The 16608-nt window shown below is 33.9% G+C and overlaps 2 protein-coding genes across 2 annotated transcripts; both read left to right on the top strand.

Annotated features, from left to right (window-relative positions):
- The first annotated feature begins 3937 nt into the window (after window positions 1-3937).
- LOC104087740 (2S seed storage albumin protein-like) lies at window positions 3938-5508 on the top strand. Its single transcript, XM_009592301.4, has 2 exons — window positions 3938-4257; window positions 5150-5508. The coding sequence occupies exons 1-2, from the start codon at window positions 3995-3997 to the stop codon at window positions 5349-5351; spliced, it is 465 nt and encodes a 154-aa protein (XP_009590596.1). The 5' UTR covers window positions 3938-3994; the 3' UTR covers window positions 5352-5508.
- A 9219-nt stretch (window positions 5509-14727) lies between these two features.
- On the top strand, window positions 14728-16084 carry LOC104113041 (2S seed storage albumin protein-like). Its single transcript, XM_009623123.4, has 2 exons — window positions 14728-14937; window positions 15606-16084. Exons 1-2 carry the CDS (start codon window positions 14791-14793, stop codon window positions 15894-15896), a joined length of 438 nt encoding a protein of 145 aa, XP_009621418.1. The 5' UTR covers window positions 14728-14790; the 3' UTR covers window positions 15897-16084.
- The last annotated feature ends 524 nt before the right edge of the window (window positions 16085-16608 follow it).

The raw sequence follows: 16608 nt of genomic DNA on the forward strand, positions 1-16608 counted from the left end.
CCAACGATTTCCGCACCTACGGTCACGCACCTGCGGACAATCCATCGCAGGTGCGAAGTCCACTTACTTGGGCTGGGTCTGCACCTGCGCACATGAGTCCGCACCTGCGGATGCGCTTCTGCGCTCAATCGTCCGCTTCTGCGGAACCTTGGGTCCTTCTCACCTACGCATCTGCGACTGCCCTTCCGCAGATGCGGCTCCACTCCTGCGGCTCACATATCGCATCTACGATCACTGACTCCCTGGCCTAAAAGCGCACCTGCGATCCCAGCCTCGCTTCTGCGAGGCCGCACCTGCGGACTCCCCACCGCAGGTGCGAAAACACCACAACCAGCAACTCAAAAAGTCCTCTAAGTCCAAGTTCATTCCGTTAAGCATCCAAAACACACCCGAGACCCTCGTGACCTCAACCAAATATACCAACCAATCCTAAAATACCATACAAACTTAGTCGAACCTTCAAACCACATCGAACAATACCAAATCATGAATTAAGCACGGATTCAAGCCTAAGAATTTAAAATTTTCTAAATTCTACAAACGACGCTGAACCACATCAAATCTAATCTGAATGACCTCAAATTTTACACACATGTCACAAATGACAATACGAACCTACAGCCACTTTCGAAATTCCATTCTGAGCTCGATATCAAAATTTTCACTATCGGCCGAAATCGCCGAAAAACTAACTTTCGCCAATTCAATCCTAAATCTACTACAGATCTCCAAAATACATTTCGAACGCGCTCCTAACCCCAAAATAACTCAACGGAGCTAACAGAGTCTATGGAATTCTATTCCGGATCCATCTTCACACAATTCCGACTACGGTCCAAACTCTAAGGCTTAAACTCACAACTAGGGACTAAGTGTCCCAAAACTCTCCGAATTCCATAACCAGTTACTCCGGCAAGTCCCAATAGCGGAAACAAACGTGGGGAAAATAGTTATTAGGGGATAGGGGCTTTAACTCTCAAAATGACTGGTCGGGTCGTTACAAGTTGCTATCTCCTAAATGGAGGGCATAAATGTCTATAGTTGACTGATCACAGGAAGTTGTTATCTTTGATCAAGATGCAAAGATGAACTTGAGTTGTTTGCAAATGTTTACAAAAATAAAATTGTTAACTTTTTCATTATTGTTTGGTCTAACAATTTTACCTGGATATATCATTAATCCTGAAACACTTTTATTTTCACCAACCAATCTTTCCTAATACATCTTACTAAAGAAAAGTGTCTTTAACTAAATAGTATAACCTCTTTTGCACTACACTTGGTCTAGCTTAATATGACAAGCAACTAAGGTGCCGTGTTTCCTAACTTTTATATATATCCTTGGTGTCACTTTTCTTAGATTTGCAGAAAATTTAAAACTAAGTTTTACTTTTATTTTCTGTGGTATCAAATTAAGGTATAAATATGGTTATAAATATCACAATAACATTAACTGAATGCAATTTACTAGAGCTAAGAGGTGGTCCAAGTGCTATGTACAGAGACAAATTGGTCACTCTTTACAATGGAAATCTGCAACCAGACGAAGGAGTTCAATAAAATAAAGTGATTCTAGTTTGTACGTTATTTCAGAAGTTTCATTCCTAACACATGCTGCTAGTTCTTAGTTCCAAAAAAGAATTACAAGTGGATACATACTGATGTGAATAGTCTAATGAGTAAGTGATAGGTCTCTTTATTGATTAAGATGCAAATTTTATTGAATTGGTAGAGAATTGATATAGACCTTTATTTTCATTATTGACTTACAATATATGGGCAACTATTTTTTTATTTTTTTTGTTTTGAGCTACATCTAACAAGTGAAGAAGTGAAGACTAACTGTTACTTTGCTGGATATTGTTAAAGTACTCAAAGCAGCTTTTACTTTTCGTTTTTGAGCTACATCTAACATGTGAAGACTAACTTTTACTTTGCTGCTCAAAGTAGCTTGCTGCCCAGAATATACTTTCTCATTTGCTATCATCTGCTAGGTGGCGCTATTATGGAAGTAAACAGTAAAAGAGAGTTTCTTTTTATTTGTTATAGGAACTTGTTGGTCATCCTCTTTGTCTGCTATTATTTCTATTTCACTGTTGCAACATTCAATTATTTGCTTAATTTCAATTCAATTGTCAAAATGATCAGCCCTTCATATTAGATGTTAAAGTTCTTCTTTGAATGAGATTGTGGATTTGTTACAAGCCTCATAAAGACACATTTTTGGTCCAAGATTCAGCTTATGTTCTTGATTCCTTGTATTTGAGCAGTTGGTTCACCATTTTTGGGCCCTTGTTATATATTTTTTCTCCTAAGAACTTTACTTAATTCTTGTCCTTAGTATTTTTTTCTCCTGAGAACATCATTGTGAGCTTCTCAAAGTGCATCAACTGAAGAAAAAAGGAAGGGTTGCAGGCCTTGGCTCCTTGGGTCGATCTATAAAAGTACTTAAGCATTCAACATCTACTTTACCAGGGGAAATTGATGAGATGATTAAATCTCAGGTGCATGCTTCCAATGCTGACTTATATGCTGAGTTGCAAGAAGAGCGGCGCAAAAATAAAAAGATTGGGAAGGAATTAGACTTATTGAAGAAGTATGTGAATTTCAATGCATCATCTTCAAATGAGTTATCATCTCAGGAAGACAATCAAGGATATGAGAATGAAAGTGACGATGACTCTGATAATGCGAATGAAAGTAGTTGGTAATGTGAATGAAAGTGACTACAATTAGGATTGAGATGTTCATTAGACTATTAAGTTTTACATTTGCGATATTTTGCTTTTTGATTAAGGATTATATGTTATTAATATTAATATTATGAATTATATTTTTTCGGTGAAAACATTATTAATATTAATGTTTGATTAAGGATTATATGTTATTAATATTAATGTTATAATTATATTAGACGTGTGTGGAATGATTATGATAATATAGTTGAATTGTAAGAATATAAGCAAGAATTAAACAAAAATAACATTTTAAAAATGTATAGATTACTTGCGAATTTTCATGGGAAAATATTTTGAAATATTTTATATGTGAATTTACCTGCAAAACAAATTACATGGGGATTTTCTAACCAATACTACATACGGATTTTCCTACGAAAATATTACTTAGGGATTTTCTTGGGGATTTCAAACAATTCTTTCGTTTCATTGGCAGTTTTACATGGTGATTTACCTGCGAATATTTATTACTTGGGAATTTTTCTTGCGAAAATGTGCTCCTGCGGATTTTACTTGGGGCTTTTCAAAAGAATTTTCCTGTGGAATATTTTCATAAATATTAACAAGAAAATCCCTTTCGTCCATAAATTTTCACCTCAAAATTTCCTATGGACTTACTTGAGGATAATCATGGGGAATTACCTGCGAATTTCTTCCTGCAAACATTCCCAAGAAAAATCCTTTTGTTTACGAATTTTTTGATATGTTTCGCTGATAAATCCGCAAGTAAGTTATATGGGGATACAAAAGCCCCAGGTAATTTACCTGGGGATATTTTAATTCTCAAGGAATAATTACCCATGAAAGTTTTTCCAACGGATTTATTTTGATAAGAAATTCCGCAGAAAAACAAGTTAACTGCGGATTTTGTTATATCATCCCTAGGAAAATCCCCAGGTAGTCCGCCTTTTTCTAGTAGTGAGTATTCTTAAAACCTCCAAGGCATTGCCTCAAATGCTGAGCCAACTTGCATAACTTCCAAAATCACTTACTCCCTATTTTTACTAAACAAACAAAATTTGCTTTGTTTGCAGGAGTATATGGATTCTTTCTTTACAAAAGGTACGTGGAAGCAAAGAAGCAAAACCTAGAACCATGCAAAGCATATACTATCCACCTGCCAATACCTATAGTATTTCCTCAGCCACGTACTTAACATGCAACCCCTTTTGTTCCCCTATAAATTCACACTTTCTCTATAGCATTAACACCATCACATCTTCATTAAAATAAAAAAAAGAATCATCCCTTCAACAATGGCTAAAGTAATGATCATTGGAGTTGTTTCTTTAGCCGTACTTTTAATGGCAGTCACAGCTTCTAGCTTTCGTACCACAATTACCATAGCTGAAGATGCTGAAAACCCAAGGGAGCAAATTTCCCAACGTTGCCAGCAACAAATCCAAAGGGCACAGCAGTTACGCTCTTGCGAACAGTATTTGAGACAAAGCACCAGATTCTCTGAGGAGGAAGAGGAATTTGACAACCAAGGCAGAGACTGGCGCCAAGAATTTCCTAGGTAATGTTGGAATATAAACTAGGCTCTTTATATATATTAACTCTGGGATATGTTTTAATAATTTATGTGGCAATATTTTTTTTATTCAGTTAAAAAAAGAATGATAACTTTCGAATTTGAAATTTATGTGGCAAAATTTCTTTTAGTCTGTTAAAAGAAGAATGACAGTTTTGGAAAAAATTGGAAGCAAGTTAATTTACACCTCTATTTAATCTTAGTGAGAATTTTTTTAGCTATACGAGTACTTCTAAATTATTTTAGTTTTTTAAAAAGGAATGACAGCTTTCGGGATTTGAAAAGAAATTAATTTAAACTTTTTATTTTATTATTAATGAGAAGTTTTTTTAGCTATACAAATATTTCTAATTTGTTTTCGTCTTTTAAAAAGGAATGACAACTTTAGAAATTTGGAAACAAGTTAATTTAAACTTTCTATTTTAATCTTAATGAGAAATTTTTTGTAGCTATATATATATATCTAAATTGTCTTCTAAGTTGTTTTCGATCACGCGTTTAAAAGTCTTTAAAACTTTTTAATACTCCGTACTAATTTAAATACTTTCACATATATAAAGTGATTTAAATACTTTCACATATATAAAGTGAAACAGATGGAATATAATATTATACGTTACTTCTAATATATTTTTATCTCATTTACGTGACACTATTATATTTGGATAGTCAAACAAAGTATTTTTATATGATTTTTCAAAACTCTTTTTAAATATTTTGCAAATTGAGCAACAATATTCGAATTGACACAGAATATCTAATTCTCAAACTCCTAGTTATATACTGGAATGACTCAACTCGATAGACAAATGAATTTTAGATTAAAATATTCTTTTAACCTTTAAGTTATTTACTGTTTTCAACATGTTCTAAACAGGTGCTGTGAGCAGCTGGAACAAATACAAGATGAGCAGTGCAGATGTGAAGGAATAAGGCAGGTGGTGCAGCAGCAGCAACAGAGAGGAGAATTGCAAGGCAGAGAAAGACAAGAAGTTTTCAGGACTGCTCAGACCCTTCCCGGTTTATGCCGCATTAGCCCTCAACGATGCGAAATCCCAACCCGCAGTCCCTTCTTCTAATTAAGAGGCTTTTGCTTTAGTTAGCTTCTTCTTGTTATAATAAATGAGTAATACTAGTAATGAATAAATCACCTTTTGGTGTGTTTTCTTCCAAGTAGTTTGGTGTAACTTTTTGTTTTTGAGTAATAATTATGTACTTATTATCTTTTCTCTCTAAGTTTGATGCAATGAATATAACCACCTTTGTTTCTTAGTTCAAACAACACTTTTCACTTTTCATTTCAAACTCCTTCCGGCTGAAAAATGAATAAAATGTAAAGTAAGTGTACGCCAATTAAGAAGTGTGTTTTACTTTTTTTTTCGGTTGAATTTATAACATTATTTATAGACATAGACATGTGGATTAAATTGATTTATTAAAATAAAATAATAAAGTACAAACAAATTAAATAAGAATAATTGAAGAAAACAAATTAAATAAGATTAATTGAAAAAAAGACAAGTCTAAGCTTTATTCTTGTTCTTACTGTGATCAAGAATAATTGGAGAATTTCGACAAGAGAAAAAATACTAGTCCTTTACTATCAATATTGTCTTATAGAATGAAAGCATCTATTTATACTAAAGCTATGAGATACTAATATTAATGATACAATAAATAGTAATTAAAAGGTGATATGAGATACTAATATTAATGATACAATAAATAGTAATTAAAAGGTGATAAAGAATAATAAAAGGTAATAAAGTTCAATAAAAAATTAATAAAGATTAATAAAGTCGGGAGGAATTGTGGGGTCTTCTGTAACGTTTTTATAATGGTGGTGATATCTTAAATTGCTTCTTATACACGAATTTCTTCTTATTGGGTTGTAACGTTTTTATACCGGTGGTGATATCTTGAATTGCTTCTTATTGGGTCAGGTTTGTATTCGGTGTCACTATAGTTGAGTTACCGACCGATCATCCTTGCCAAATGTCGCTACCTGAGATCGTATTAGTGACACTATAGTTGAGTTACTGACCGATCATCCTTGCCAAGTGTCGCTACCTGAGATCGTATTTGGTGTCACTATAGTTGAGTTACCGACCGATCATCCTTGCTAAGTGTCGCTACCTGAGATCGATTTTTAAAATATTACAATATTTAAGTAGAAAGCGTGTTTGGGATAGTATAATAATGTAACAGAAATGTGAACTCGAATAATATTGTCTAAAAAAAAAAATGTATGTTCTATATATATTCTTAGTTTTATCGTAAGATGGATGTCATTCACTTTTATCAAATAGAAAAGTAATCTGGTGCCATTTTAAACGATATAAAAAATTTAAGGAGTCTAACTCATGATTACAACATTTTCTTCTAGTGCAACATATGATATCGAATTTTAAGCAAATCGTAATACGCTAATAAATCAAAAGTTAGTAAGCAAAATTACCCAAAAAAAAGTAGTACTAATGTGAGTGGTTAACTGATGAATCGTGCAAAATCTAAAAGGCTATATAGGTAGTTACCTTCTAATTTAATATTAGTAGCTAGTAAGTTCATCGAACTACAAACAATCACGTAAGTTCGAAGGCATAAATAATTCATTTTATATGTAGTTCCGACGCAATGATTATGTCGTTTGATACCATATGTATAAACGACTAGGCATATATAAGCAACGGAGCCAAACGTAAAATATACGAAGGAATAATGTTGTATGAAGGAACAATGTACTTTTGTACGAGGAAATTGTTATAATTCTGTATTGCTGTAATAAATAATTAAATATTTTAAAAAAATAAAACAGAAAGTTAGTAATACTTGTTTAACGAAATAGATTCTGAAAAACAAAAAAATAGTATAGAAATAAATCGAGCCCACTAAATACACAGTGTGTCCAAGAAAATTATTCCCCTTAAGTACTCGAGGTGCTGGAATATATCCTCCCAGGATAGAACGATTTAACTCACCGGAGTGTTGGTACCAAAACGCCGGTGAACAGCGAGCCACTCGAAGGCTGTAAAACACACTGAAATTTATTGTGCAGAAGAAGAAGAAGAAGAAGAAGAAGAAGAAGAAGAAGAAGAAGCTCAGAAAATTTCGTAAGGAAAGATTCTAGGATTCAAACTCTATTTATAGAGTTGTTGGCATTGTTTCTGAAAAGGTTTGCAACCTTTCAGAAACAGCCATGGCTGTTGGAAAGGGTTGTTTGAAATATTGCGGGAAAAATATATTTAAAATAATTCGGGAAAGAAAACGGGCCTGACCGAACCGAGTCGCGGGTCATGGGTTATTCCGGATTGAATTTTTCGTTAATTATTTAATTAATTAATTAAATAATTGAAAGAAATTTTATCCAAAAAGATTAATCAATCCGAAGCCGAGCGAGCGAGTGACGACGACGGCGCAAGGCTTGCCTTCTTCTTAACTCTTTAAGAGTTAGAAGAAGAGCAATTATATATATACCCATCAAAAGTCTTTTCTTCCTCCGATATGGGACAATGTCCCTTTGCCAAGGGAAACTCAAATATTTCACTCTCATTCACCCTCTTTAAGCTACACAAGCTTAAAATTCCAACAATCCCCCACATGAATGGGGAATGGCTATAAAATAAAGGAATGCACGAATGTGTGTGTGTTTTACATGCAAGAATTAATTGCATCTGGATAAGTAGGTTTCCCTTTGAACTTTCCGTAGTGAACTTATATCGAATATACTCGGTCAATCGATAGATTTGATATCTTTGAACCGTCGAGCTTTGTTGTATACCTAGACAACATAAGTCACACAATCAATCCTTAACCATCTATGGTTCTCGCGGTTGTGTTCGTTTTAGCCATGAACACCGCCTGGTTTCATGAGTGCTTGGAGAATGGGCCTTTACTTTCATTCCCCTTGAAACGGCTTATACTTCACACTCACATAGGTAATTTCTAAACGTGTAATCATATAGACACACTATCTGGTCATATCCAAAACCTTTAAGCTTTGTTGACTCATCAAAAAACCTTAATGCTTTACCTCGATTTCTGAGCATTGTCTTCATCACGAGAATGGGTTGAGTTATTTGACAATGTTGAACCGTCATTTATAACTTTGTTTGATCTCTTTGAACCTAGCTCGTGGGATCTTCACTGGCCTTATCTAAAGCTATGAATTTAGATTCCATTATAGAACGGGCGATGCACGTTTGTTTGGATGATTTCCAAGACACTGCTCCACCCTCAATTGTGAAAACATATCCACTCGTGGATTTAACTTCAGATAATCCAGTGATCCAATTTACATCATTATATCCCTCGATCACGGAGGGATATTTGTTATAATGCAAAGCGTAATTTTGGGTATGTTTGAGATACCCCAAAACTCGTTTCATTGCCATCCAATGTATGTGATTGGGATTACTTGTAAACCGACTCAGTTTACTAATAGCACATGCTATATCTGGTCGTGTACAATTCATGATATACATCAAACTTCCCAATACTCTTGCATAATCCAGTTGTGAGTCACTTTCACCTTCATTCTTTTGAAGTGCATAACTCACGTCAATTGGAGTCTTGGCAATTTTGAAATCCAAATACTTGAACTTGTCAAGTACCTTTTCAATGTAGTGAGACTGTGATAATGCTAGACCTTGTGGAGTCTTGTGAATTCTGATTCCTAAGATCACATCAGCAACTCCTAAGTCTTTCATATCAAATTTGCTAGCCAACATGCGCTTAGTAGCATTTATATCTGCCATGTTTTTGCTCATTATCAACATGTCATCAACATATAAACAAATAATGACTTCATGACCTGGAGTGTTTTTAATGTAAACACATTTGTCGCACTCGTTGATTTTAAACTCACTTGCCAATATTGTTTGGTCAAATTTGGCATGCCATTGTTTGGGTGCTTGTTTAAGTCCATAAAGCGACTTAACAAGTTTGCACACTTTTTTTCTTTACCAGTTATCACAAAACTCTCACGTTGTTCCATGTAAATCTCTTCCTCTAATTCTCTATTTAAGAAAGTTGTTTTAACATCCATTTGATAGATTTCAAGACCATACACGGCCGCTAGTGCCACTAACACCCTAATAGATGTTATCCTCGTTACTGGCGAGTAAGTGTCAAAGTAATCAAGGCCTTCCTTTTGTCTATAACCTTTGACACCAAGTCTTGCCTTATATTTGTCAATAGTGCCATCAGCTTTCACTTTTCGTTTAAAGATCCATTTCGAACCTAAATGCTTATTTCCCGGAGGAAGATCTACCAATTCCCATGTATGATTATCCAAAATTGATTGAATCTCACTATTGACTGTCTCTTTCCAAAACGCTGAATCAGAAGATGACATAGCTGCTTTAAAAGTTTGAGGCTCATTTTCAAGCAAGAATATCACAAAATCTGGTCCAAAGGAAGTTAATGTTCTTTGACGTTTGCTACACCTTGGATCTTCTATACTTGGAGTATTTTCCTTTGGTTCTTCCCGAGGTCGTTTAGGTCTTTCACTTAACGACTCACATTCAGTTTTATACGGATAGATGCTTTCAAAGAATTCAGCATTATCTGATTCAATTACCGTATTAACGTGAATTTCTGGATTATCGAATTTATGAACCAAAATCCGGCATGCTTTACTGTTTGTAGCATATCCAATAAAAACGCAATCAACAGTTTTTTATCCGATTTTAACCCATGTACCTTTGATAGACACCCCCACACTTTAAAATATTTCAAGTTGGGTTTTCTTCCTTTCCATTTTTCATATGGAATAGATTGCATTTTGCTGTGGGGTACTCTATTGAGTATTCGGTTAGCTGTAAGGATAGTTTCACCCCACAAACTCTGCGGTAATCCAGAACTTATTAATAAAGAATTCGTCATTTTCTTTAATGTCCGATTTTTTCTTTCTGCAATTCCATTGGATTGAGGTGTGTAAGGTACAGTAGTTTGATGGATAATTTCATATTCCGAATATATTTCTGCAAATGGAAATTCATATTCTCCACCCCTATCACTTCTAATCATTTTGATCTTTTTATTCAATTGATTCTCCACTTCATTCTTGTATTGCTTAAATGCTTCAATTGCTTCATCCTTACTATTAAGCAAATAAACATAATAATATCGAGTGCAGTCGTCAATAAAAGTAATAAAATACTTTTTCCCATCTCGAGATGGTGTCGACTTCATATCACAAATGTCAGTATGAATTAAGTCTAAAGGATTTAAATTCCTTTCAATAGACTTATAAGGATATTTTACAAACTTAGACTCAACACATATTTGACATTTTGATTTATTACATGCGAATTTAGGTAATACTTCTAAATTAATTAATTTCTGCAAGGTTTTGTAATTGACATGCCATAAATCATTTGACTCCAATAAATAAGAAGAAGCTGTAATTTTATTCATACTGTCAACAACCATTACATTTAGTTTGAAGAGGCCCTCTGTGAGGTAGCCCTTTCCAACATATATTTCATTCTTACTTACAACAACTTTATCAGAAATAAATATACATTTGAATTCATTCTTAACAAGCAAAGAAATAGAAACTAAATTCTTCCTAATAATAGGAACATGAAGAACGTTGTTGAGCGTTAACACCTTATCGGAAGTCATCTTCAGGAATATCTTCCCATAACCTTCAATCTTGGCTGTTGCAGTATTTCCCATGGAAAGCCCTTCTTTGGGACCAGCAGTAGAGTAAGTCGCAAATGCTTCCTTGATAGTACAAACATGTCGAGTGGCTCCAGAGTCAATCCATCACTCCTTCGGATTTCCAACTAAGTTGCATTCCGAAAGCATTGCACACAGATCATCAATGTCATCATTCTTCTCCACTATGTTGGCATGTCCCTTCTTCTTATACTTTTTCGGGAGACGGCAATCAGGGGCTTTGTGACCGATTTTTCCATAATTGTAGCAGCTGCCCTTGAATTTCTTTTTGTTCTGCTCCTTAGTCTGTCCAGAAGACTTCTTTCTCTTCTTACTTTTTGGAGCAGTCTCCTCAACGATATTAGCTCCTATGATCGTTGAATTTCTACGAGACTTCTTCTCGGCTGTTTTGTTGTCTTCCTTAATCTTGAAACGAATCACAAGATCTTCCAGCTTCATTTCTTTGCGCTTGTGCTTAAGATAGTTCTTGAAATCTCTCCACGAATGAGGCAATTTTTCAATCATTGCAGCTACTTGAAATGCTTCATTCACGACCATACCTTCAGCAATAAGGTCATGAAAAATAAGTTGAAGCTCCTGAACTTGAGTTCCAACAGTTTTACTGTCTATCATTTTATAGTCTAGAAACTTGGCAACCACGAACTTCTTCAAGCATGCATCTTCAGTCTTGTACTTATTCTCAAGTGTGTCCCATAATTCTTTTTAAGTATTCATCGTACTGTACACATTGTACAAGTCATCCTCTAAAGCGCTTAAGATATAGCCTTTGCAAAGAAAATCTGTCTGCTTCCACGCCTCAACAATCATGAATTTTTCGTTGTCCGGCATGTCTGCAGCAAGCACTAGAGGTTCTTCACTAGTGAATTTCTGCATACCAAGTGTGGTAAGGCAGAAGAACACCCTTTGCTGCCATCCTTTGAAGTTGGCTCCGAAAAATTTTTCCGGTTTCTCTGCCGGTGGAACAGCAGTCCGGCTTGACGAGGCTATCGTCGTTGCTGCAATAGTCACAGAAGAATTTCCGTTATCAATTATTATTTCTCACTGTAAACAACAGAAGAGTTCGATTAATGGCAAAATCAGAACAGTAAACAATACTGTTATTAACAAAAACAGTATGTATAATAAATAAAACTGAAGTTTTTAAATAATGTTTCACAGAAAAACGATGAAGTTTTTATGTTCTTCAAATCGTTTTATGAATTTCAATACACTGATGAAGTTTTTTATATCTTCAAATCAGAATAGTAAAATTCAGAAGGAGTAGAAAACCACACAGGTTTTAATCTCCACAAATAAAATACAGAATATAATAAATTAATTTCCTTTAGAATGTTATAATTATGTATTGCTGTAATAAACAATTAAACTTTCTGAAAAAATAAAACAGAAAGTTAGTAATACTTGTTTAACGAAATAGATTCTGAAAAATAAAAAAACAGTATAGGAATAAATCGAGCCCACTGAATACACAGTGTGTCCTTAAGGAAATTATTCCCCTCAAGTACCCGAGGTGCTGGAATATATCCTCCCACGATAGAACGATTTAACTCACCGGAGTGTTGGTACCAAAACGCCGGTGAACAGCGAGCCACTCGAAGGCTGTAGAACACACTGGAATTTATTGTGCAGAAGAAGAAGAAGAAGAAGAAGAAGAAGAAGAAGAAGCTCAGAAAATTTCGTAAGGAAAGATTTTGGGATTCAAACTCTATTTATAAAGTTGCTGGCATTGTTTCTGAAAAGGTTTGCAAGCTTTCAGAAACAGCCATGACTGTTGGAAAAGGGTTGTTTGAAATATTACGGGAAAAATGTATTTAAAATAATCCGGGAAAGAAAACGAGCATGACCGAACCGGGTCGCGGGTCATGGGTTATTTCGGATTGAATTTTTCGTTAATTATTTAATTAATTAATTAATTAATTGAAAGGAATTTTGTCCAAAAAGATTAATCAATCCAAAGCCGATGCCGAGCGAGCGAGCGAGCGACGACGGCGCGAGGCTTGCCTTCTTCTTAACTCTTTAAGAGTTAGAAGAAGAGCAATTATATATATACCAATCAAAAGCCTTTTCTTCCTCCGATATGGGACAATGTCCCTTTGCCAAGGGAAACTCAAATATTTCATTTTCCCTCCATTTCTCATTCACCCTCTTTAAGCTACACAAGCTTAAAATCCCAACAGAAATCACATAACGAGAAACTATAATACTCCCTTCGTTTAATCTAAATGGCACACATTCTTTATTAATCTGTTTAAAAAAAAGACAGTACATTTATATATTTGGAAATAATTTAACTTTAAACTTTTTTATTTATCAATTTTACCCTTAATGGAAACTTTTATAACCACCAAATATCATGGCCCCACAAAGTTTTTGCCTATTAAACTTTTAGGACAACATATTTGAAAAGTTTTTTTTTTTTCTTAAACTTTGTATCAAATCAAACTATATCATCTAAATTGAAACATAGGGAGTAGTAGAGATTAGGTAAATTGTACAATGAGTTTTTACATAAATAGCCGGACAAATTCATTGTTTACTTTTCTTGGTCAGTATACATAAATTATGTACTGATTATACACAATTATACATATTTTATATATAAATAATATTTATATTATACATCCACCGGTTATTTTTAATTTAAGCGATTGGATGGACTGCTATTTAGGTTAATTCTTTTTGTACAATGGATGGGTTGAATAAAAATTTGATAAGTCAACAAGTATATTAACATTAAAGTAAAAGAAAAATGGCTTAATACGCCAGCGCTCTAAACTTTACAATCTTTTTTTATTTTAACACTTCAATCAAAGTTATTACCAACTGAACACCTTGCGTTTCTGTTTTAATCTTGCATAATTTCATCGGATATATAGGGCCAAAAAACAGTTGTTTGGCTTTCGAAAACATACATCAAATGTTTCTTCTTCTTTTTTCTTCCAGATACCATTTGTTTTATTCATCTTCGGAAAAGAAGAAAAAAACAGCTAAATAAAAGCTGTTCTCTAAAAAATAATTCTTCCAACATATGCAAAACTACTAACTATTTCACGATCAAGTTCAAACAAACTCCTCTTCTTTTCCTTTTCTATAAAAGGACAAATCAAAAACTTTTCCAATTTAAATGTTATTAATTCTTTTGTCCTAACTTATGTGACACTCTTTCCTTTTTAGTCGGTCTTAAAAAGAACACATTTTTATATGTCGTATTAACTTTAAACTTCCTATTTTACATTTAAAGTGATAATTTATAATCATATAAATTTCTATAATTTATACTTTAGATTACAAATTTCAAAAATATTTATTTTATTTTTAAAATCCATGTACCACCATCACATAAAATAAGACTGGAAGGAGTATATTATTGCTTAAATGTTTTAATGTTAAAAAATATCGTTCTAGAATTCATAAATCATAAAATTAAAATTTTTGCTCCATCTTTGCACCTTGCCATATGTGTTAAGTATATCTACAATTTGATAAGCTAATACAAACAACCTTCTCCATACATGCAGCTCCAAAATCAGTTTCTAATTTCTGAAATCTAACAAATTGAAATTTTGTTTAATTTGTAAGAGTGGATTCTCTTCTCTTCACAAAAGTTACGTACGTGGAGGCAAAGAGAAGATATAAAAAAACATCACAGCATGCAAAACAGACAGCATATATATATATATATATGTCCAGCTGCTAAAACCTATACAAATTTCTTCAGCCACGTACTTAACATGCAACCTCTTTAATTCCCTATAAAATGGCTGCTTCTATAGAACAGTATCCCATCACATCTTCATTACAAAAGAAAATATTAGAATCATCTGAGTTTTCAAAATGGCTAGAGTAATGATTCTTGGAGCCATTTCTTTAGCCATACTTTTCATGGCAATCACTGTTTCTAGCTCCCGTAGTATCACCATTACTGTTTCTGAAGAGGCTGAGAACCAACAGTCCCGTCGCTGCCAGCAACAAATCCAACAGGTGTTACATAATTTGTACTTCTTTTTAGTTTATTTAAAAGAAAGGATATCTTTTTATATTTAAACATAATGTAACTTTAAATTTTTTATTTTACTCTTAATAATATTTTATAATTAATGTCCGTAAAGGTGGGCTGAGTTGGTTGGGTAAGTAGTTTTACACATATGAGACCTAAGATTAATTCTTAGCAGTAGCATCTTCAGTCAAATCTCGTCGCACTGAACTTGCCTAGTAGTTTTACACATGGGAGACCTAGGATTAATTCTTAGGAATTTTTTAATATTTTATTATTAATATTGTTAATGATACGATTTTATAGTCATACAAATATTATGGTAATTTTAAAACCATAAATTTCAATTTTTTTTCTTAAACTCATGTTCTATCAAATGCCTTCATGTAAAAATATATGGAGAAATAATTAAACGTTCAAGATATTAAAAGATCTGATACTTTTGACTTTCATCTAAAACTTGAATTTAAAGATAAATGTAAATTTAAACGAACATGTCTCTTCATGCAATAAGATAATTCAATAGCCTCAGTTTCCAACTCTATAAATTCAGGCACATCTCTTAAGAAGTGGCTAATTAATTGATTTTAGCGCATCTCTTATTCTCACGCCTAGAATCCACTCTTTTTAATTACTTTCTGTTATTCTACAATAGGCACAGCAGCTACGTTCATGTCAGCAGTATCTGAGGCAGAGAAGCCAATCTTCTGAGGAAGAAGAGGACCAAAGCCGCGGCGACGTACAACGTTGCTGTCAGCAGCTGCAACAGATTCAAGATCCACAATGCCGTTGCGAGGGACTAAGGCAAGTGGTGCAACAAGAGCAACAGAGAGGAGAATTGCAGGGAAGAGAAAGGCAAGAAATGCTTCAGACTGCTCAGAATCTCCCCGGTTTATGCCGCGTTAGCCCTCAGCGATGTGAAATCCAAACCCGCAGCTGGTTTTAAGTAGAGGGTACTGTCTATGGCATATTGCAAATATGCAATAGCCTTAGCCTGCTTGCTTGCAATAAAAGAGTTGTTGTAATCTTGTAGTAATAAAATAATCACACCTTTTGGTGTGTGTTTTGCAGGCATTGCAGAATGTGTGTGTTTTTTTCCCTTATCAACTAGTAGAATGTTTCTGTTTTTTTCTATGCTGAAGTGATTTTACTTTTTTTAAGCAAAAATCTATCTTCCTGAAGTAAGATCATATTGTATTTGTTGGTCTCTTCGGGTCGTTTGGCCCAAACAAGTTATTTCGGGATTAGTTATTTCATCCTCCCACAGGGATAAAAAAACATTACCATCTAGTGATAACTAATCCCGGAATTAGTTATACCACTATTTTTTTCCAACCAAACATAGGATAAACTCATCTCAAATTTAATTTCGGGATTAATTATCCGGTCTCTTATCCCTATCAAACATGGGATAATTATCTCTTATCCCTAAATCTTAAAGCTAACTTAAAATCAACATTTTTCCCACTAAATTCGCTAAACTAAGTGGCACTAATAACATAAAAGTACATATATCAATTTATAGGGGCGGAGCTAGCATATGATTTGTGGCCGAACCCAGTAATTTGGTCTGAACGCGTATAAATTGTTAATTTAGAACTCAGTAACATAAACGAACTAGAATCTCGAACTCATAGCTTCAAATCTTGGTTCCGCCT

Source organism: Nicotiana tomentosiformis, chromosome 8, assembly GCF_000390325.3.
Source record: "Nicotiana tomentosiformis chromosome 8, ASM39032v3, whole genome shotgun sequence".
In the NCBI taxonomy this organism is placed as follows: Eukaryota; Viridiplantae; Streptophyta; class Magnoliopsida; order Solanales; family Solanaceae; genus Nicotiana; species Nicotiana tomentosiformis.

What these genes read in the sequence shown, in the direction of transcription:
- LOC104087740 (XM_009592301.4), top strand. Translation starts at nt 3,995, where the DNA reads ATGGCTAAAGTAATGATCATTGGAGTTGTTTCTTTAGCCGTACTTTTA. An exon ending in TGGCGCCAAGAATTTCCTAG is followed by an intron (nt 4,258 to 5,149) that starts GTAATGTTGGAA and finishes TGTTCTAAACAG; the next exon opens with GTGCTGTGAGCAGCTGGAAC.
- LOC104113041 (XM_009623123.4), top strand. Translation starts at nt 14,791, where the DNA reads ATGGCTAGAGTAATGATTCTTGGAGCCATTTCTTTAGCCATACTTTTC. An exon ending in GCCAGCAACAAATCCAACAG is followed by an intron (nt 14,938 to 15,605) that starts GTGTTACATAAT and finishes ATTCTACAATAG; the next exon opens with GCACAGCAGCTACGTTCATG.